The 22,025-nt window shown below is 54.2% G+C and overlaps 2 protein-coding genes across 3 annotated transcripts in view; one reads left to right on the top strand and one right to left on the bottom strand.

Annotated features, from left to right (window-relative positions):
• Positions 1-496: 496 nt before the first annotated feature.
• PGS1 (phosphatidylglycerophosphate synthase 1) lies at positions 497-16,472 on the top strand. Of its 2 annotated transcripts, none has more exons than XM_058817499.1 (10): positions 497-657; positions 4,221-4,410; positions 4,780-4,857; positions 5,740-5,839; positions 6,479-6,668; positions 6,991-7,169; positions 8,053-8,586; positions 12,105-12,253; positions 14,263-14,405; positions 16,082-16,472. In XM_058817499.1, the coding sequence occupies exons 1-9, from the start codon at positions 497-499 to the stop codon at positions 14,380-14,382; spliced, it is 1,701 nt and encodes a 566-aa protein (XP_058673482.1). In that variant the 3' UTR covers positions 14,383-14,405; positions 16,082-16,472. The 2 variants fall into 2 exon arrangements, with proteins under 2 accessions (XP_058673482.1, XP_058673483.1); XM_058817500.1 differs by having other exon boundaries at positions 16,020-16,472.
• DNAH17 (dynein axonemal heavy chain 17) overlaps positions 15,936-22,025 on the bottom strand; it is a 31,951-nt gene continuing 25,861 nt past the window's right edge. The window contains exons 69-80 of the mRNA XM_058817186.1: positions 21,767-21,889; positions 21,440-21,633; positions 21,183-21,331; positions 20,950-21,077; positions 20,523-20,750; positions 19,842-20,033; positions 19,091-19,270; positions 18,589-18,771; positions 18,035-18,217; positions 17,691-17,834; positions 16,973-17,198; positions 15,936-16,263 (exon numbers count right to left, since the gene is read on the bottom strand). Of these exons, the coding sequence (XP_058673169.1) occupies positions 16,016-16,263; positions 16,973-17,198; positions 17,691-17,834; positions 18,035-18,217; positions 18,589-18,771; positions 19,091-19,270; positions 19,842-20,033; positions 20,523-20,750; positions 20,950-21,077; positions 21,183-21,331; positions 21,440-21,633; positions 21,767-21,889 (2,178 nt within the window). The 3' untranslated portion in view covers positions 15,936-16,015. The remainder of the gene's footprint in view (positions 16,264-16,972; positions 17,199-17,690; positions 17,835-18,034; positions 18,218-18,588; positions 18,772-19,090; positions 19,271-19,841; positions 20,034-20,522; positions 20,751-20,949; positions 21,078-21,182; positions 21,332-21,439; positions 21,634-21,766; positions 21,890-22,025) is intronic.

Below are 22,025 nucleotides of genomic sequence, written 5' to 3'. Positions count from 1 at the left end.
GGATAGCGGGGGAGGGACGGGATGGGCACGCGCGGCTCCGGGGCTCCCCGCCGGGACCGGCTCCCCGGGCTGGGGGGGAACCCTGGCGGGGGACCCGCGGTCCCCGGGCTCTGCCCTGCCCGGCGGGGCGGCGAGCGCCGGTTCTGCCGCGGGCAAGACCGTGTACGTCCCTTCGGAGCTGTTCAGCCGGGCCGGGGCTCGCCCAGGGGGGGATAAGAGACACCGGGGGGTGACATTGCCGGGCAGGCGATCCGGCTCCGCGTGAGCCCGTCCCACGTGTGCGGACCGGAGGAGCCCCGGCGCGGCCCCGCCGCATAACGAGCCCTTCGTGCGCTCCTCCCGGAGCCTCCCCGGCCCTCCGCGGGCTCCGCGCTCGCAGGCCGGGCGGCACGGCGAGGAAGGGCGGCGGACACCCCGCGCGGCCGGGCCGGGGCTCCCGGGGGTCGCGGGCCGGGCCGGGAGGGGCGGCGGGGCGGAAGCGGAAGGCGGTGTCGCCATGGCAGCGCGGAAGCGGAAGGCGCCGGCGATGGCGGCGGGCGGCGCGGCGCTGTGGCGGCGGCTCTCGGCCTGGCTGCCGCGGGGCCGCCTCGGCCTGGCCGCGCTGCTCGGCCGCCTCTCCGACCGCCTCTCCCGCGGTCGCGACCGCCGCGCCCGCAGGTAAGGACCGGCCGGGACCCCGCCGGGGCTGTGAGGCAGCGGGAGCCCTCGGCCGCCCCCGCAGTCGGTGTCGCGTTACCGGGGCATCCCCCGCTCGCCGCTTCCCCTTTCCGGCCCGGCCCACCCTCTTAGAAAAGCCGCGTGGGTTGAAGGGCGGCCCGGTACCCCCAGGCCGGGGTCGGCTCTGCTCTCGCAGACGCCTCTGGCTCGCCCCAGTGTCCGATCGCCCTCGGGGCAGCAGCTGAGCGTTATTTCCCCTCCATTTCCCATTCCTGTGCCTCCCGCTGTCCCCGCGGCTGTCACAGCTCAGCTCTCTGGGCGGCACCGGCCGGGTTTGGGTTCGGCTCAGTCTCCCCGGGCCCGGTGGTCGCGGAGGGCGAGCGGGACGGGGCCGAAACAGGAGTGAGCCCCCTCTGTGCCGTGGGGCAGGAGCCGTGAGGGGCAGGGCACGCCGTGCCCGGTGGCTGGCACGGGTGACAGTGACAGTAACAGGGACAGGGACCCGCCAGCGGCTGCCCCCGCGCTCCTGGAGGAGCCGCATCATCAGTCTGTGCTCTTGTTCACACCAAGGAAACTCTTGCCACACTTGTGTTTTGGTCTCGCCGGTGTTTTTAGGGCAGATAAATCCGGCTGAGCCCTGGAAAGCAGTCACTGAGCTGGCAGAGCAGCGCTGTGGATCCCCCGTGTGCTGCTGTGTGTGGGTGAAAGGACAGCACTGTGTCCCGCAGTTTCACTTCACCTCCGGCTCTGAAGATGAGGTTTTACAGTGAATAGGGGTTTCAGCTGCATTGTGAGTTTCGTACCAAACCTACGTTTTAAAAAATAGAACACAGCTCAGAAAATCCCTTGTTTCTATTTCTGTTCTTTGTGATCAGAAGGGGTCTGAGGTGGTTCCTTTTGATTCCGTTTTCTCTTTCTGGTTAACTCAGTGATGTGAAGTACGTGGAAAGGCTTCCCCCCCAGTTCACTTTCTGTTCCTCTGAAACCTGTTTTGTCACAGTGTGGAATTTTGATGATTTCTACATAATGTTACATGGTTTCTGATACTTGTGTGTGCGTGGTTGCAAGGGTTGGTTGTACCGGGCTGATGTCAGTCACTGGTGAGTAGAAGATGCTGCTCTGGGAGCCAGTTGCTCTGCCAATGGCTCTGTGGCCGGAGCAAAATACGGATTTATTTGATAATTCTAAAAGCCAAAGGTTCTCAATGCTTAATAAGGTGTAAATTTTAGTATTGGGTTGAAAGACCAAACAACGTTGACACACTGTAAATTACTTAGGGAGTGAAAAATCTGGAGGATGCCATTACCGAGGATAAATTGACCTATGCAGAATTAATCTGGACCAAACCAAATAGTACAGGTGCTGCAGGTTGAAGTTCCTCCAAATGTTCCAGTCAGAGTGCAGATGCTCCAAGCTCACCCCATCGCTGCCTGCAGCCTTCAGAGCTGCCCCTGGCTCCAGGCAGGCAGGTACAGGGCCACAGGCAGGGAGGTGCAGTTGGACTCACAGTTCCAGCAAGCCTTGCTAGAAAATGCCTTCTGGGAATCATGTTTCTGGAAAGTGTCTGCTCGGCCACTGGTCTGGCTTCTGGAAGGGTAATTGGGTTGGCCAACGGGATAATGAGGACAATATTATTCTCTGTTGGTTGTTATTATAAAATACATAAAATTTGCCACTGGTCCCTCCCTGGGAATAATTCCAGAGGATGTTGTTTGTGACCTGCAGGGCTGGGTTAGAGCCCAGTGATGCCACTGCTCTGTGGGGTGAGCATTGGGTGGGTTTTAAAACCCTGTGTTTTTGGATCCAGTGTGAATTCCTGTAGCTCTGTGTACCATGCTCCCTTGCAGAGATGGAACAGAGGGAATCTGCTCTCTTTGTGTGGCCTGTGAGGCTTGAGGTGAGCAAAGGTGTGTGAAGGTTGTGTTCAGGTTCTGTGGAGACTTAGGAGAATGTGCCTGAAAAGTGGCATTTCTTGTATTTCTGTTCTGCTTTAATTTTCTTCTGCGCCTTTTAGGGGATGTTTGCATTGTTTTTAACAGTCTATGCTGGTGATTTCTGTCACTTCTGGGTATTCAGGCTGAGCCCAGTCCACATGATCTGTTAAAACTCACCATCCCAGGAATTCCTGTGCTGACTGACTCAGATTTCGGTGCTCATGAATAGTCAGTGACAAACTCTGGATTTGCCAGGAAACGCCACTGTGAACTGGTTTCCTTGTAAGGATGTTTGGAAACCTTGTGAAGATCCAGTGTTGTATCATGAACCAGATGAGTGAAATCATCTTCCTGGAATCTGTGTTCATTTGGGCTCTGGATTGTGGTAAAAAGCCAGAAGTTCTCGTAACAAATTCTGGTAAAGGTTGTGATCAAGTTTCCTCTTGGTGTGTGGTGATGGTCAGGATGGGATGATCAGGATGGGCCACGGGACAGTGGCTGCTGCTGGTGGGGGACCTGCTGTCCTCAGGGTGAGACAGCCAGCCCGCTTCCATCCCAGGAACCCCGGCTCCCATCAGTGGGGTTTGCAGACTGGAATGGTCCCTGTGGGTCCAGGGATGCACTTCAGTCCCTTGCTCATGGATTCCTGGATCTCCTGGGAGCTGCTGCTGCTAATTGTGCTGAAACGTGGTTTTGTCATGCGAGCAGACTCCTGCCGGGGGTTATTCTGTTATTCTATGACTGGATGAATTTGCATGTGGGAAACCTCGGAGAGGAGAAGTTGCCGCTGGCTTCCTGTCACCCGCTGCGTGATGCTGGCAGTAAGCTGGTTTCTTCCCAAAGTGACTTCAAAGAAATTCAATTTGTTCTGAAATTTCTTTTTGAAGAATGAGTTTCCTGACGTCTCCCTCACAGGGTTGTGAGGTTTTCAGGGGAAGTTGTGACCCTCTGTCGGTGGCACTGCTGGAGGGGGATGGATCCCTGCTGTGGGATGGCCCTTGGCACATTCCTGCTGGGACACAGTCGCTCATTTTTTGGGTCATTCTCGGGGTGCCATTGCTCTGCCTTTACTGGGGCTTGCACCTGATCACCTTGTGTGCTGTAGATCTATGATTGAGGGATGGAGGCATTTTTTTCTTTAAAGCAGCATGATCTTTAAACCTGAAATGTGAACTTCAGCCCAGCTGAGAACAGAGCTGACATGAAGGGAGTGTTGGCTGATATGTATGTGATGGAGATAATTCAGAAGTGTCTGGTTACAGGTACAGGTGGTACCAGCACAGCACTGCCAGACACCTGAGCATCCCCACTCTCATTTTCTGCGGCTCCTGGCCTCCTTCCCTTCCCATGTTGTCCTGATGAAGCAGTTGTTTCCCCTCATCTCTATGCCAGCTCAGGGAAGGAGCTGGTGATGTTCAGATCTGTTCTCCCACATTTTGCTCGTGTCTCTCTGTTTCTACATTTGGCTTTGGTGATCCAGATCAGATTATGGAAAGGGAAAGGCATTCTTACCATTGTGGATCCCTACCATGTATTGGCCCTGGCTGCAGCTCTTCCTTTACCTGCTTGGAGTCTTGCTGGGAAGCAAAAGTTTCACTACAAAGAATTTCTCCATCTTTCTTTGCACAGATCATCATGGCTCCTTCTAGCCCCACTACTCAGCCCTCCTGTTCCAGTGGTCACAGCCCCACCGTGTTCCCTCTGTCCAGAAGGAGCACACAGGTTCCAGTGGATCAGGAATCTGGTCCCAGAGTTTGGGATCTCCAGCTCGCATGTCAAGGTGCTTTCATCCCCGGCGGAATTCTATGAACTCCTCAAGGTAAGATGTGGGCTGCAGCTTGTGGGAATGGTTTGATACAATCCCAGTTTTGCACCTGCTGTTGGTAACTGCTCTCATATGGAATAGATTTAGATGCAGGGAGTGTGCTCTTCACTTTCCCAGAAAGCACTGGTTTCTTCCTTCAGTTTTAGAAGCAGCAGTGGTGCTGCTGTGGCCCTGCAGAGCTCCATGTGTTTTATGTCACCACTGTCCATGTGTTACCTTTCCTCCCTCAGGGCCAGGGAGCCAGAGCAGAGATGGGGCTGAGGGCATCCTCCCAGGGGAGTGCAGCACTGCCAGGCCTGGGCTGATGGCTCCTCAGGCCCAGGCAGCCTGTGTGAAATGGAACTTGTGTTTTGCTGCTCCCAGGTGCAGATCAAAGCAGCCAAGCAGAGGGTGGTGATGGCCTCGCTGTACCTGGGAACAGGAATCCTTGAGCAGGAGCTGGTGAGTGGGGAAGGGTTGGGAAGGCCAGGAGGGGAATGCAGGGGAGGGATGTGCAAGGGAGGCTTCTGGTTGAGGTCTGGTATAGAGCCAGGGAACTGCTGCACTTCTTTGGGGAATAGTTAGCCTGGCCAGGTCAGGAGGGACTGGCCTGCTCTTCAGAGTGCTCAGGGGGGCTTTGTAAAACTCAGGTCGTGGGAATCTATTTTTCCCTGGCATTTCTTGAATGGGATTCGAGCTGTAGGAGTGTAGTGCTGTGTTTGGTGCTCCCGGTGGAGGACACAGATGAAGGGTTGATTTTCTGAATTTGAGACTGAGATCAGCTTAGCTTCATGGTATTTGCCTTTTTTTGTTCATTCTTCTGGAAACAAAAGCATTTTTGCCCAAGGGCTTGAGGAAGTAGCCTGGCCTTGGCCAGGTTCTGATGTTAGGAAGCAAATGCCCTGGCAGGGTAAAGGTGGATGGAGCCTGCATAGGATTTATGCCCAGCTTTGTCTGGGCTTGCACACAGGATTTGAATTTGCATGTGACAAACAACCTTGTAATTCAAGAATAAAACTGCAGTGAATTCCTGCCAATGTTTGTCTTTGGTGATGCGAATCTGTGATTTGGGAATGATATTGGGACTTCTTCTGTGAACATTAATTGCTCTTGTGGGACCTGAAGAATGTGGACATGTAAAACTGAGGCCCTTTGATCTGTGGCTTTAGGCTGGTGGAGGCTGCCAGGCTGGCAGATGCAAGGGCTGAAGTGGCTGTGCTTGGCACAAGGAGGAAGGACTCACACCACGGTGTGGGAACTGTCTTGGCCACAGTCTCCTGCTGCTGAGCACCTCCCTTGGAAAGCGTATTTGCTTTTGTAATGAGGAGAGAACTCTCTCTGCAGGTGTATTGCTTAGAAGAAACACTGGAGAAGTCACTGCAAGCAAAAGGCTCACCCGACCTCAGAGTTTCCATTCTCCTCGACTACACCAGGGGCTCCCGGGGTAGGAATTGCTGCTCATTGCTTTTGTCAGAGCCTAATTTTACTGTTAGGCTGGAGAGACAGTTCTACCAAGAGTGGGTATCTTGGCCAATTGGACCTACTTGCTTAAAGCATGCGCATTTCAGGATTAGCCTTTTGTATTCCAGAACTGCATATTCCCAAAAAATCTTCAAGCTGAACAGCTTTTCTTCCAAAAATAGATGGTAGGGGCAAGAAGGGCCAAACTACTCTGTGCAACTTGTGTAGTCTTGCTTGGTTTATTTGTTAATGCATTTGCCCTTACCCATCATGCTCACTTACATTTTCATTTTGAAAGGAGAATGGGAATTGTTGGAAGCAGCAGCACACTGAATCAGGAACCTGTGGTCATCTACAGTGACTCTTGTAGATGTGTTGCCAGTGCTGGTGAGGCTTGGTTAAGAAGCTTGAAAAGTGTCAGAGCTGCCCTGTGGCCGATTCTGAATGTCAGTTTCAATATTGACATAGTACAAGTGAAAGTGATCTAAAAAAAACAGGGAAAAGGAAAACATGTGAAGTGCCAGTGGACGGGAGGGGTGCTCACCCTGTGACCAGCTGAAGAGCTGTGTCACGGTGTGTCCTGTCTGTGTGATGTTTGTGTGAAAGTCCCTTTCTGTCCCAGGCAGGAAGAATTCCCGAACGATGCTGGTCCCGTTGCTGCAGCGATTTCCCGAGCAGGTCCGGGTGTCCCTGTTCCACACCCCAAACCTGCGTGGACTGCTCCGGCTGCTGATTCCAGAGCGTTTCAACGAGACCATCGGGCTGCAGCACATCAAGGTCTATCTGTTTGATGACAACGTGATCCTGAGCGGGTGAGTCGTGCTGCCTCCAGCCTTGGTGCCATCATTCCCTGGCCTCTGGGCAGGGTGTCTGTGCTGCCAGCCTTGTCTGAACATCTGGGCTCCATTGTGATGCTATCAGTGCTCTTCTGAATGAGAGAGCAACCACAGTTCCTGCACATGAGATTCTCAGATGAAAGCGAGCCTTTCTTAATGGGAGAAATATTTTGAGGTTCTGAAGGAAATGGCCAATTTGTGCTTTAGTGCAGCTGTCCCAGAGCGAGGCCCTAAGCCTGGCCTGGGAGGTTGAGAGTCTTGTTCCTGCTCTGAACCTGTGTCTTCCCTTTCTCTTCAGTGCAAACCTGAGTGATCTGTACTTCACCAACCGTCAGGACCGCTACGTCTTGCTGCGGGACTCTCCCGAGATTGCAGACTTCTTCACGGAGCTTGTGGACGCCATTGGAGACGTGTCCCTGCAGCTACAGCAGGATGATACAGTCCAGATGATGGAGGGAATGGTACACCCATACCAAGGTAGGATGGAGCTGTCTCACCTGCTTGGGTGATGGCATCCAGAGAGAGGGGTGACAGCCAGGGCTTAAGGATGACTTAGACTCCATCCATGTGGGAATTGCTGGGTGTCTGACCATTGTTCAGGCTGTGGGCTGTCTTGTTTTGTGCCTTCCAGTATTATAATCAAGATTGCTTGAGTTTCAGGACTGGGTCATTTGGGGTTTTCCCAGCACAGTGGCTGTCACAGCCTGATTTGACAGGGCATGCAGAGACTGGAAGTAAATCTGCTGCCTCATAAATGTGCTGCTTTTGGCCTTAAACAAGAACTTGAGTCCTCTGAGAAGTTTTTCTGATATTAGCAGCTGCAATTCCAGGTGCTCTGTGTGTGCGTGTTCTGAAGGGTTTATGAATGTGCCGCTATTGTTGGTAATTAATCTTTTGTCGTAGAGGTTGTTCTGGGAATCAAATGGGAATCAGTTCAGGAAGACTGGGAACAATCGTAAAATTGGGCAGAGAAGGGCAGTGAAATGCCAGGCTGATTGCGTCATCAGTTTTTGTCCTGGCCTTGCACTGCTGGGTGATGTAAGTTCAGGCTGGGGGTGGGAGTTTATTTGTTTGTTCCAGCTCATTCTTGGTTGTCAGCGTAGCCTTGCCCTCGTCCTCTCCTTTGTCAGAGGATTTTTCAGGCTGCTGCCAGTTGCTGAGCATTTCTCTTCTGTAATGTAGCTCTGCTGACCTTGAAACAGCTGGTTTGGGCTGAAGACAGAGAGTCATGTGCAGTCTGTGTTGGCTCCTGTTTGTTCCTGTATCCGTGTGCTGTCAGTAGTTTTCCCTGGTGTGTAAGAGGTGATGTGTAGCTGAGTGCCTGTAGACGTCAGACCCATCTCTCTGGCTTTTCCTGCAGGAGACAAAGTGGCTTACTGTGAGATTGCCAACAGGAGGGTCATGGAGGTCATCAACTCTGCCCGCACGCGGCAGGAGCACCTTCACGCAAAGACTTTCCACAGCAGCCAGCCAGGCAGCTCCCTCTTATCCCAGCAAGGCTCTCAAGCACCTGGGAGTCAGAAACCAGTACCCGACACCTGGATCTATCCCTTAATCCAAATGAAACCTTTTGGGATTCAAATAGACGAGATGGTCACAGAGACCCTGCTGACAGAGGCTGAGCGGGATGCCAGGATATACCTCACCACTGGCTACTTCAACTTGACACAGGCCTACATGGACCTCATCCTGGGCACGAGGGCCGAGTACCGGATCCTGCTGGCCTCGCCCGAGGTCAATGGGTTTTTTGGTGCCAAAGGGGTGGCAGGTGCCATCCCGGCTGCCTACGTTTACATTGAACATCAGTTTTACAGTGAGGTCTGCTGCCTGCAGCAGCAGGAGAGGGTGCAGCTGCAGGAGTACTCCCGTGCTGGCTGGACGTTCCATGCCAAAGGTAAGGAGCCCTTATCCCCAAGGGTCTTGTTCAGAGGTGTGTGAGAGCTGTGCATTTGGACTGTGAAAGGAGCGAGGGGCTGGCTGGGTGCCAGTCTGGGCTTAACCTTCAGAACACTCCTCCGAGGTTCAAACAGCATGCTTGAGTAATCCTGGAGGGTTTGGATCACTTGGGGGATGCCTTGCCTTTGCCTTTGGTTCAGTACAGTCACAGGGATGATGTGAGAGCTGTCCCTGTGGTGGCACTGAAGCACTGCCTGGATGACAAGGTGATGTGAAGGAAAGGAAGCATCTGGATGTGTTTATGATGCAGTCAGTGCCCTGGTGCAGTTTCGTGTAACCCTGGCTGGTTTCAGCAGGCAGGAGTGCTGGCTCTGCTGGGGACCCTGCAGCAGTTCTGGGGGCAGGTGCTGGGAGGGAGCTGCTCCTGGGGCCTTCCCAGCAGCAGGTCTGTATGGGGACAGTGTCAGTGTTGGGGGATTTGCACCAGCTCCCGTTCCCAGCTCACAGGGGGTGCCGTGTGAGGAGCTGCAGCATGTGCTTATGGGAGTCAGGGCAGCCAGAGGGCAAGGGCTGAGGAAGGAGTATGGGCTAACATGCAGTGAGTTAATGAACGCTGCCCTCGAGGTCTTCTGTGGGAGAGCCTGGGTTCCTGCTGAATACACTGTGCCCAGCTCCCAGGGGCTCAGCACGGTGCTGCAGCTGGAGTGTTTGGGCTGTGATTGGAACACTGGGGCTCTGGCCATGCCTGTTTTGAAGAGAGCTGTTGGTAGGAATGGCTCCATCCCCCTGCCTCTCGCAGGAGGCTCAGAAGTGGCGGGGAGGGAAAGCTGCCCAGTCAGACTTCTCTCGACTGTCGAAAATCCCTGGGTGCTGCTGGGTGCCTCTGTGTTGAAATGACAAACAGATCCCAGAGTGCCCCTCCCCAGCCCGGCCAGGAGTGCAGGGAAAACCCTTATCTGACACAGGGCAGCACGAGGGAGGGCCCTGCCTGCCTGCCTGCCTGCCCGGGGTGTCCCGTGTCTTTCAGCATGTACGTGCTTGAGCAATCTGTGATTCCCAGGTTCTGCCTTTGCTGAGCACTGCTAACTCCCAGTGGGATGAGGTTTGGCATAAACCAGAAACAGGGGCTGCTTTTCCCGGCTACCAAAGTGCAGATGGTCACCGGTGCTGTTTGGGCCAGCTGGGCCTTTGGGACAGTGCTTTGGGCTCTCTGCTGTGGGCTGTTTGCTTGGAGAGGGATGCAGGGTTGGAGTCCAGCAGCTCCCCTGCTAGCAGCAGGGACAGCTGGAGACATTTGCTGCTGTGTTTCCATTCCCCTTCAGAGTGCTGGGAGGATCAGTGTGCAGCTCCTCCTCCGGCATGCTCTGCCCTTGGCACACGTTGGATTCACCTCATTTCCTTCTGCAGGAGCCACGTGGTGTGGCAGAGAGGACAAGGACAGGAGAGGGAAGGGAGGAAGCCTTGGAGATGTGAAGGGCATGTGCACAAGGAGCACATGGAGCCTGCTCCTGGCTGAGGACAGGAGATTCCCAGCAGCAAACAGGGCCTGTTGGTGTATCCTCTCTGGGCTGAGACGTGAGACACCCTTGAGTCTCCCATGGGATCCCCAGACACTGGGGCTGTGCTGCATGCCCCTGCTGCTCCCCTTAGCATGTTTGTATCTGCACGCAGAATGTCTCTCGGGGCTGTCTCTCGTGGATGCCCATGCAGATGTGGCAGAGCTCTGCACAGGTGGGGTGCACGTCTGAGCAGGACTGCCAGCAGCTGTCCCTCCCAAAGCCCACCTGCCACTGCCCTGGGTGCTGTTGGGGGTGACAGAGGTGCATCCCTTGGGGTCAGGGTCCCTCCCAAGCCCGTTGTGGTGGCAGGGTGCTGGCAGGTGCTGTGAGATAAACCCTGTCCCTGCTATTGACTGGCTCTGGGAAGCCGCGCTTCCCCTTGCTGGAAGGTGAGTCACTGCTGGAGCAGATCCTGCCAGATGGCCGTGAAACCAGAGACCTCTAAAGGCTGTGGGGCTGCCACAGGACACTTGGGAAGGCAAGGAATCTGCTCCTCTGGCTGCTGCTTGGGCAGGGCTCCAGCCTTTGGCTGGGCAGGCACCAGACAGCCCCTGGCAGGGTCCTGTTTGGTGGCAGAACGTGACAAGCTCTGTGCCATGTGCTGCCAGGGCCCGCGGTGGGCTGTGCAGCCCCGCTGTGCTGGGCTGAGCCCGCAGGGCTGGAGGCATCAGGGCAGTGCCAGCCCTGTGAGCGTGCTGTGGGGGCGGGGAGCAGCTTACAGGAACTGGCAGTGAATCGGCAGCATCTTACTCAAGGCATTCTTGGAACTGCTCTGGGGCTGAGTTGGGAAACCTGCTGCTATTTTAAGGCCGAGGTGGTTTTTATGCTACGGGTTCTTTGTTGCAGTCTGTGTGTGACCAGCCATGGGGACGAGCCTCTACGAGAGACTCACCCAGGGCTCTGCTGAGGAGAGCAAAGGCTTTCTGGCTCCATTTGTGCAGAGTGGCCACACAGCCTCTCCTTGGCAGCAGTCCTGATTCTCCTGTGGCTGTTCCTTCTTGCCCTGCTGCAGTGATGTGCTTGAGAATAATTCCATCTTTCCCTTGAAAACCTGTCCTGGGCTCTGTCCTGCTCTCTGTGCTGGCAGAGCTGTGGGAGCTGTGTTGGTCAGTGGCAGTGGGGGCCAGGTGCCCTGGCAAGAGTCTGATCTCAGTCCTGGTGGCTCCTCTGGAAGTGAGGGTGTGAAATAATTTGCACTTCTCATCTATGTCTCTTCACAGTGGCATGTGAATTCACCTGCCAGAGCAGGGAGATGCTCTTCATGTCATGGTCCCAGGGTGGGGGCTGCTCCCTGGCCCTGGGACAGGCTGGACAGACCTGGCCTGTCTGGCTGGGACTTTGGGGCTGGTTCCTTCACTGAAAGCCTGTTTGTCTTCTCTTGGTGTTTCTGAATTCACTGTGGTGCAAAACAGCCTCTAATGCAGTGACAGGACTTGCTCTGGCTTGTTCTGGGGCAGTGTGTTCCTGGGGCACGCTGGGGGTGCTGCACTCAGTCAGAACACTGATTTGGGCTGTGCCAGGGCACCCCACACACCCCACACGTGGCACACATGGCACACACCCCACACATGGCACACATGGCACACACCCCACACATGGCACACACAGTCACACACCCCACACACCCCACACATGGCACACACCCCACACATGGCACACACAGTCACACACCCCACACATGGCACACACTGCACACACCCCACACACCCCACACATGGCACACACCCCACACAGGGCACACACTGCACACACCCCACACACCCCGCAATGGCACACACTGCACACAGCAGAGCAGCCCTGCAGGCCCTGCTGGGCTGCTCTCTGCTCTTGAGCTCCTGTACAGAATCTGTAACCCATGTTTAAAGCATTTAATTCACTCTGAGTGAAGGCACCATGTGAGCCCACCCTGGCCATTCCCTTGGCTCTCACGCTGCCTCTCTTCCTCATTTTCCTGCAGGCCTCTGGCTGTACCTGGCAGGGAGTGACCTGCCCTGCCTGACCCTGATTGGCTCTCCGAATTTCGGATATCGATCAGTTCATCGGGACTTGGAGGCTCAGGTTGCAATAGTGACAGAAAATAAAGCCTTGCAGCAGCAGCTGCATCAGGTAAGCAGCAGATTCAGGGATGCAGTGGGGATGTTGTACTTCTGGGGCACACGGGGAGTGCTGAGGACGCAGTGGCAGTAAAAACCTGCAGCTACAATAACTCAGAAGCTGCTGGAGCATGGGGAGTCCTGAGGAGCTGTCAGTGAAGTGACTATTGATGAGCTGCCTGCTGCGAGTGCCCAGTGCTGGGAAATGAGGCCATAACGGGAAGGAATGTGTGTCCCCAGTGACCCCGAGTACCGGGAGTGCTCAGGGCTGGCTGTGCACACAGCCTGTGGAGGACCTGCTGACTCCTCTGCTGCAGCCACGCTGCCCCTCTGAGCCTTAACCCAGCACTGAGCATTGCCAGGGCATGGCAGGCTCTGGGCTAGTGAGGCCAGGCCCTTGGAATGGCTGAGCTCGGACTGGAGGAGGGATGGGACTGGCTGGGACGCCCATGAGGTTCTATGATAAAATCCTTATCTTGAATAATAATAACGACATTATATAATCTTCACACAAACATTTTGGAGTGGTTTGATATTCAATGTCCCAGGGTTTTTCTGTGCTGTTTTTAGTTAGGAAGCTTGTAATGCTCAGCAGTTCTGCTGCTCCTCCGAGTCCTGCCTGGTTCTCCAGCTGTCTTGACTGAATCTTCTGCTGGAACTGACTGTCCCAAGTAATTTCTCCTGCAGGGTTCTCTTTCAAAGCAGATGTTTGGTGCCTCTGTGTGACTTGGAGCCCTCAGAAATGCACTGTGTGAGGCAGGTGCTGGCAGAATTGTCTGCAAGATCAATGGGAATTGCCCTCTTGCATCAGGGCTCTTCCCTGGGATGAGTCAGAGTGTATCTAATCAAAAACAATTCTATTACTGGAAGAGTTGCTTGAGTATTTCAATTCATATCTTGCCTCTGCTTGTTTCTAATGGAAGGGGAAAATCAATGGAAATGTGACACAAAGGAATTTTCTCACACGAGGCTGCAGTGATCTCATTGAAAGGGCTTTAAACCATTCCCGATTGCTGGAAGCTGATTCTGAGATGGCCTGGGTGTTTACTTTCTGTGGTCTTTTTTAGAAGACTTAATCCATTCCTGGGATGCTGCCATGAAATCACTTTGCCTGTGTAATGTTCATTTCCATTTTAAAAATGTGTGCTGAGATTTGGGAAGAAATGTGAGTGGTCTGGGTGTCTTTGGGTGCTTCTGTGAATGAACTGAGATTGATTCAGGGAACTGGCCTTGCCTCTGGTGCTCAGATCTCACCATAATGGATGGTCATGGAGCAGAATCCTCACAGCAGGGCTGCCTGTAGCTCTTTCAGCATTTGAGGGCTCTCAAATTAGAGTGCATTGGCAGATTAATGTCTTGATTCATCTTTTTAGTGTTACTTTCCAGTACTTGGTTCCTGCTTCCCTGTTCCACCCTGAATTTAAATAGTGCAGAGTATTTTCTGCTGTTTGTGACAGCTTCAATTATAAAAAACAGATGATGAACAACTTCCAGGAGCTGTTCTGCTCCTTGTTTGCCTGCAGATCCTGAAACCTGAAACCCCCACTTACCTGCGATCAAAGCGCTGCTCTCACGTGCTGTGGGTGTTGTTATCAGCAGGGTGGTTCGTTTCCTCCCAGCGCAGTTGGGTGCAGGCTGGGGGGGCCCGAGTGTTTCTGGTAATTTAGCTGAGATCACGGCTGCACATTCATCTGCAAACACGGCGCCTGGGCCGTGTCTAGAAAGAGCTGCATAAGCCAGTCCCAGGAGGTTTGGGTGAGGTTTCCTTTTCTGGCAATTACAGCCTGGCCTTGAGGAGTTTTCTGAAACTGAAGCTCAGCTCATGCAGCTGTGGGGCACAAAAAGGCAAAGCCCTCTACCCTTGTTCTCTGTAGAGTTTTAATTGCAAATTCTTGTGGAGAAATGGTGCATATTTGTGGCAAGATCCCTGGTCAGCTTTATCTGAGAGTTTGCTTCTCTGAAAGACCATTATATAATTTAACACATGGGATTTACTGAGATGGTGTTTCTTTCCCTGATCAGGAGCAAGAGCAGCTTTACCTCTGCTCAGGTGTGGTCTCAACCTCAACGTTTGAGCAGCCAAGTCGTTATGTGAAACTGTGGGTGAAGCTGGTGACACCTTTGATCAAGAATTTCTTTTGAAAGGAGAGAAGTTGCTGCTTTGGGTGAGTTTGCTGCCATTATGGGGAATTATATTGCACTGACCAGTGCTCTGTCATGAAAGAAAGATTTGAACAATTAGTTCATGGACATGCGGATGATTGAGGGGAAAACCAGAACTTCTCAATTCCTCTGGGGTACTGGCTGCCATGGACTGGGATCAGTGCTCAGGTCCTGACTGGCTTTTGTCTACTAGAATTTCTGGAAGGGCCACTGGCAGAGAACCCATATAGTGGTATTTTCCATGCCTGGAAATAAAACTCCCTTTCTGAAATGTCCCTTTCAGAGTTTTGCAGAGAGAGACTGTGTTTGTGCTGTCTTGACCAGCCAATTGAAAGCATTGCTGGAATACTTAAAATGTTTTGTCTTTGTATCCAGTCAGGGCTTTGCTTTGCCCCTGTAGTGCTGGTTAACAGGGGCAGTTGGTTTTGCTTTTCTGTTTTGTGGTGTCCTGGGGTTCCTGGTGACTCCACTGCCCCATGACTCCAGCCCTTGTGAGCTCCAGGCTGTCCGTCCTGCCTCTTCCTGTGCTGGGCACAGTCTATGCAGTTGGCACTGCTGTATGTGTGCCAGGTGTTCCCACATCCCTTTCACTTGCCTGGCCATGGCCTCCCCCTCAGCAGGGTTTGCCTGCCTCCTTCACAGTCAGATATGTTACAAGTGTCAAAGGGCAGGAGAGGACTTCTGGTGCTGGTGTGGCTTTGGGATGTTCCTTGCTGGAAGTAGGAGGTTTGAACCATAACATCCTGCACGGTGAAAAGGTGTGAGAGTGCACGGTAAGGTGTGAGCAAGGGTTTCTGATCTGGCAGTGCCACAAGCAGGATTTCTGGCACCTGAAATAAGCTGATGCTAAGTCTGAAACTCAGTAGTAACTGATTATAAATACTGCTGCTCTGTAACGAAATGAGCTGTTCTCTGGGGCTTGTCTGACTGTGAGCTGTGAGGGAAGTTTGAGGTAACTATTTTAGAGCTAATTGTTCAAATATTTCACAGGCTGGGATTCTGGTGAATTGTTTTATGCCAAAGGGACCAGCCTTGGCAGATCTACTCACCTTAATGTGTGTTAATGCTGATACAAATTATTTGTTGTGAAGAAAAAGCTAAGTGGGTTCTGTACCCTAGAAACAGAAATAACATACTTCAGAGAGGAGCCTGTTTGCAGCTGGACCTTCTCTGGGCTGTGCAGGTTGGGTGTGGGTGAACTGGGCCAAATCTGCCCCTTTCTTCTCCCATCTGCTCCAGCCAGACAGATGCTCCATGCAGGAGCGTGAGGAGTTTCTGCTCAGTTTGCACTGAGCCATCACACAAAGAGCTGTGGGAAGATGGAGAGCCAGCAGAGGGAAAGGAGTCAGCGCTTGTGTGCAGTTGTTCTGGCTGGCTTCCCACGGTGGTCTGGCTCCCCACCAGCACCACGTCAGAAGCCACCAGTGGAAAACCAGTATCCGCCCTGAGAACCCCATGTGCTGTGAGAGCAGGCTCCTCACGGCAGCGCTTCCAGCACTGGCTTTATTCAAACTTTGCTAAAACGGTTCTGGTACAATCAAACATAGACTGAGTTGCACAACGGGGAGGTTTTTACAACTAAAAGTACTGCTGTTTTCCCTTGTCATTAAATCTAGGCCTCTAGGAGCAGAGCCACACCAGCCAGGACCCACTTGGCAGCTTTTTCTTTCGTCTTCAGGTTGAAGGTCCAGACGTAGGTGGGCCCTCGCGTCCGTGTCTTGTAGACGGGGCACTCGTAGACGTTGATGGTGTCCATGCGGTCCACGGGGATGGCCCTGAGCAGGATCACCGGCATCTCGGGCGTCAGCTCCTTCATGCGCGCGTCCGCGATGGAGCCCGAGGGCACGTCCCAGCGCGCGCCTGGGGACAGCGGGGACCGCGCTCAGGGACTGGCACTGACTGGCACTGGCTGCTCCCCGGGCTGTTCCCCTGGGCTGCCCCACAGGCTGCTCCCCTGCCTGCCCCGAGTGGCTCCATGGGGGCAGCTCTGACATGTTCTCATCTCACTGTGACCCACGACTGCATTTGCCTTACTGTGTGTGGGATGTCTGAATAAATTCTGTCCCCACCCCTCCCTTCAGCACGGCTTTTTGTGGGAATTGCAGAGTTTAAGGTGAACTGGCTGTGCTGGGATGTGTCATATGCTGTCCTGTGTGCTCTCTGCTTTTGTCCAAGTGGACCCCTCAGCTGCTCTGCTGAACTGCGTCCTTCCCTGTCATTAGCAGTAATTATCATGGATTTAAGTTTCTCAATTTGTCTTACTCAAGCATCAACTAAGAATGTGACATATGTATTCACTAGAGCCCTGTAGCTCCAGAAGCCCTGGGGTTCATGAGCTGGAGCCTGAACTGCTAAAACACAAATCTCTGGTTTGGTAGGGCTGTGAGATCCGGGCAGTGCTGCCCTCAGCTGGCGGCTGAGCCAGGACCCAGGGGGACCCAGATGGACCCAGGTGCACCCAGGGCTCCCTGCTCTGAGCTGCCGCCAGCAAGTGCTGACACTGCACGAAGGAGAAGGATTGAGCTGGGCCTGCTCCGTGTCTGAAACACCTCAGAGATGCAGCTTTTACCTTCCATGAACAGCCCGTGCACGTAGGAGCCTTCTCTAGGGGGAAATGTTATTTCCTCGCGGGTTTTCTTGGTCACCTCCGCTGCCAGACACATCTTGTCCAGTGGCCACTGCTTTTTCCTGGCTGTGGACTGCATGATGGCTGTGAGGAAGGACTGGGGGTTGAAGAATCCCGCCAGCCACACTGTTGCAGGCAGCACAAAATCTGTTGACCAGACTTCCAGTTCCTGGAAAATAAAGCAGCAGAGTCCTTTAGGGTGGAGGGCATGCTGTGAGCTGCAGGGCACTGTGGCAGAGCTGATGCTCTGCTGTGCGTAAGCCAAGCTTCAGCTGATCTTGGAGAATGGAGGCTGGCTGGAGGTGGTGTGGGAGGAATAAGCAGCAGATTCCCCTGCAGCAATGAAGCTGAAACCCTGAATTCATAGTGCAGAAAATGCTGCTGTTATTTTTTAACAAAGCCAGTTTTATTAATACTTTTTATGGGACACCCAGGGTTGTAATAAGGGGGAGGGGGAGCTGATGTTCTTTTGCCACAGTGATGTACTGTAATGGGAACCCTGGTCAGACTTTTGCTCCCGTTCCTGCAGTACCAGCCCTTTTCAGGTACTTCAGGCTGGTTAAATTGACACTGAGAAATCAATCAGTTACCAATGAAGCAGGGCACTGGTGGGAGAGCCCTGGGCACCCCAGGCTCTGACGGTCACACACACTCTGCTCACCCTGATCCGCAGGAGCAGGTCTGCGTACCAGTTGGCCAGGGTGAGGAGGGACGGGTAGGCATAACGTGTCCATGATTCTGGAACGTTGTCATAGAAGAGAGCATTTGACAGCTCTTCCATCTCGGATGTAATCGTCAGCTCTCCCTTTGAGAAAGAGAAAAGCCCAGGCAGTGTCACCTGCAGCCGGTGCTGGGACAGCCCGAGGGACGTGTGTGGGCTCTGGGAGCATAAGGCAGGGGCTGCCCGGTGCTGCTGGGCCAGCTTGGTGGGTGGGAGCTGCAGCAAAGGCATCAGAGAGGGCTTTGCAATACTGGGAGATGACCCAGGCACCGCCTGCTGTGTACCTGCAGTCCCAGGTCCAGCTCCTTCAGCGAGCGCCTCATCTCGTTGGTCAGGATGTTCATCCTCTCACACTCCTGGAGGGCTACAACCGTGTATGGGGTTTTTTCCTTTGCCTTTCCCATCATCTCCTCCATGTTGAACGGGTCTGGCAGCTGCTGGATGATTTCATCCAGGACTGCCTTCACCTGAAATGAGAATGCCATAAACTGCTCTTGCCCAGAGAAAAGTGCTGCAGGAACCATTTAATTAAGTGGTTAAGATTTTTTTCTTTTTCTGCCCTGGTGTTTCTTTGTACCTCCTCCTCTGTTACTAACACTCCATTCTGTTATTAACTGCTCTTGGGTCTTAAAAAGCTGTAGTAGGGCTGGAATCCCCTCCCTCTGCTATCCCTTTCTTCCTGCTATGGGCTGCTCTGTCAGTTGTCTCCAGACCTGTATCTGCCTCCCCTCTCTAGCCTCTCAGTTGTCACCCTTAAGAGGTTTTTTTTCCCCAAAGTAATTACTTCCCCCCACCTTAAAAAAAATCAGTTATTTCTGCCACAAAGGGCTTTACTCGCCTGTTCCTCTCGGGAGACACCTGAGCCTCCGGCAGCCTCGGATTCCTTGGGCTGCAGCTCCAGCACTGTGCGGAAGAGCCTGTCCGAGGTGACGGTCAGGAATCCCATCTCTGCATTGGGGTGCAGCCCGTACAGGTGGGGGCTCTCTCCTGGCAGGTTGTCATCGATGTACTGGTGGTAGGCCTGGGTGCAGGGTCTGACTTAGCTTGGAAGTGCAGGCAAAGGAGCCCAGAGTTCCCTGCAACCTTGAAAACCCATCACCACTCTTGGGGCCCTTCACGGCACCTGCCCGTGGGCACGGAGGCTCTTTTTTAACTTGTGTCTCAGCCAAGCTTTTCCCTTTCCATCTCAACCACAGGAATTACTTTTGCAGCAATTCTGCATATTCCCAGGGGACTGACACTCTCTGCCTACCTTTCCCTTGGTGAGTGAGGGGGAACGTGTGCTCATGCCAGTTTTTCCAGAGCAGGGGTTTTCTAGAGAAGATTGTAATGTTTCTCACCTCGTAATCCATGCGGGGAGGGATCATGAACCCTGGAGCCAAGGACACTTCTCCGTCCAGCATCTCGGGCTGCACGTACTCACTCAGGTACGTGCGGCACAGCCGGCGGTCCCAGTCGTCCGTGATGTGCCCCCCGTACATGATCTCCCCAAACAGGTACCGGAGGTCATCCCACGGGACCTACACAGAGAAGCTCAAGCTGGGGCTCTCCCTGGAGTTCCCCATGCAGCCACAGAGTGATGGCTGCAGGATTGTGTGTGAGGGAGGTGACAGTCCCTGGACGCACAGAGGCTTGGGAAGAGGGGTGTCTCTTGATCACCCACAGTTTTCTCCCTGTCTCAGTATGAACACAGCCATCCTGTCTTTTTTCCAACCAGCACTGATCTCATCTGTGAGGGCCGGTCTAAAGGTGAGTCTTCAGCCCTGCTCACTGCACCTGCATTCTTGGGGCAGGCTTTGCTTTTTAGGTGGAACCACCCACCAACCACCATGGCATGGGTTGGAGCAGGCAGGTGGGCAGAGCAGGTACTTGCCTGGCTGGTGCTTGATGCCTTTTTCAGCCATCTTGGTCAGGCTGAGTACTCATCCCCTTCCCCTGCCTGAGCGTGCAGGGAGCAGAGCAGGAGCTGCTCCTGGCTCTGGGCTTTGTGAGATGATGTTTGTGCTGCAAACTGGTGAATGTTCTGAGCAAGGCCAGTTGCTGCATGTGTGCTGTGCTGTGCTGAGGAGCAGTCACCTCGTCATCCCTCACCTTGGCGTTGGCCTCCAGGTAGTTCTGCAGGACGTTGACAGAGACGGTCAGGTCGCCGTTGTTGAAGGGGTAGGACCTGTTCCAGCCCTGGGTCCCGAACCTGCGCCGCTCAGCCACCGCGGCGTGGAAGTAGCAGAGGGCAAACAGGATGCACCTGAACTCCGACTCTTTGCTGCACTGCTCCAGAATTTCCTGCAGAGGAACAGTGAGGGTGGGTTGCACCTGAATACTGCTATCAGATGCCCCTCTCATGAAGAACATTCATAGGCAAAAGAGAACCGAAAGTGTTCATTAGAAAAAAAAGGCACACAATTGTATTTTAATGATTTCCTAGTTGGTAATTTTTGCACTCATTTGTTTATGAAGGAATTCGGAGTTCACACCTCACTGCCCTGCTGACAGCTGAGCAAAGCTGCAGCAGCTCCAGGTTCAGCCTCAGGAATGTCACTCTGGCAACCTGGCACTTCCTTGTGTTGGAAACCCTCGGGCAGCTCTGGTTACCCCTAAACCCCTGCCAGAAGGGGCCCCTGGGCACTCCAGGAGGACGTGCTGGTGAAGGCTGGCTCCAGGTGCAGTGTCCCTGGCAGCAGAGACACTCTGAGGTGAGGTGCTCAGCCTGTGGAGCCCAGGAGGGGATGAGCCGTACCTGGAGCCCAGAACGGCCCCAGGAGCACGGGGTACCTGGTTGAAGAGGTCCAGGGCTCCGTGCAGGTTGGCACGCATGCCTGTGGGCGGCTCGTTGGTGATCTTGATGGAGTTGTCCAGCAGCCCCTGCGGGATGATGTGTGTCTCGGGGCTGGGGGCTGGCTCAGCGCTCATGTACAGGCGGTACTCGGGGTGGCTTTCTAGGCTGTGGTGCTCCACCAGCTTCTCCAGCGTGCTCAGCCACCGTGCCACCAGGTGGATGTTCTGCAAAAGAAACTCTGCACCTTGAGAATCTCACTTCCCCCCACCCTGATTCCTGCTGTGGCTCCACAGGGGGAAGGTGCTGGGTGCTGCCAGCCAGCCCAGGCAGCGTCACTGCCATTGCCAGCAGGGTCACCCTGCGTGCTGTGCCTGGACTAGCAGGACTGTGTGCCCTGTGCTGTGCCCCACTGCCCCCACCCACCTGCAGGATGACCCAGTGGCCCTCGGCAGCTGCCACCTCCATGGCGTGCTCTGCCACCACCTCCTGGCCCTGCCCCAGGGACACGTTGTGGATCTTCCCGTTGTCAATGGTGAATCCCAGCCTCGTGCCTGCGAGGGGAATGTCTGCAGTCAGTATCAGCACTGAGTGGGTCCCTGCAGTTCTGGCTGCTTGGCCAGGGGGCTGGTGCCAGTCTGGGGTGGGCAGTGCCTCACCCAGAGCCTCCACGTCCTTCAGTGGGTCAACACCAGGGGAGAGGATGAAGAACATGGGCGAGGAGGGGCTACTCTCCTTGTACACCTCAGAGAAATCAATGCTCCTTCCTTTCACATACTTGCTTCCCATTTTCTCTTCCACAAAGTTCCTACAGAAAAATAGAACCACCCTGTGAGATGGGAACAGTCCCTGGTTGCAGCTGGAGTGGTGACACTCTGGGCTCTTGCAGGAGAGCCCTGTGCTGGGCACCAGGTACCTGATGGCATAGGTCATCCTGTCAGGGCGCAGGCACCGCAGCACACACAGCTTCTGCAGGGGTGTCTTGTTCTTCCAGTCCATGGGGAGCACCTCGTTCTCTGGCGCCTCCATCTCCACAAACCTTTTCCATCGCTTTGCTGAGCTCTCGATGTCGTTCTCCAGGCTGGTGAACTCGTCCATTTCTGAAAGCGCCTTCAGGTTCCACAGAGAAGGACTGAATCACTCCTGGGCTCTGCTCATCCCCAGGGCCCCCCTGCAGGTGACCCCAGACCCGCTGCACCGTGCTGGCATTGCCTTGGCACAGTGGGTGACTGCACAGACCCACCTTGACAGCACCCCAGTTCTGGTTCGGCAGGAAGTCCACAGGGGACGTGACTCCAGTCTTGGAAGGGAAGCGCAGGAGAAAGTCCAGCTCTGCTGGGTTCACTTCTTTCTTGAGGGCCAGGACCTGAGAGTTGGGAGTGCAGCATCACAGCCCACGGCCCCAGTGTGAGGGGTGAGAGGCTCTGAGCATCCACAGCAGCACCATAGTAAGAGAACAAGCTGCCTAAAGCCACGTGAATGCCTGTGGTACAGCAGGAGGG

The sequence above is a fragment of the Ammospiza caudacuta genome, chromosome 19 (assembly GCF_027887145.1).
Source record: "Ammospiza caudacuta isolate bAmmCau1 chromosome 19, bAmmCau1.pri, whole genome shotgun sequence".
Classification (NCBI taxonomy): Eukaryota; Metazoa; Chordata; class Aves; order Passeriformes; family Passerellidae; genus Ammospiza; species Ammospiza caudacuta.
Note: the sequence above shows the minus strand (reverse complement) of the source record. Positions and strands in the feature narration are given on the sequence as shown.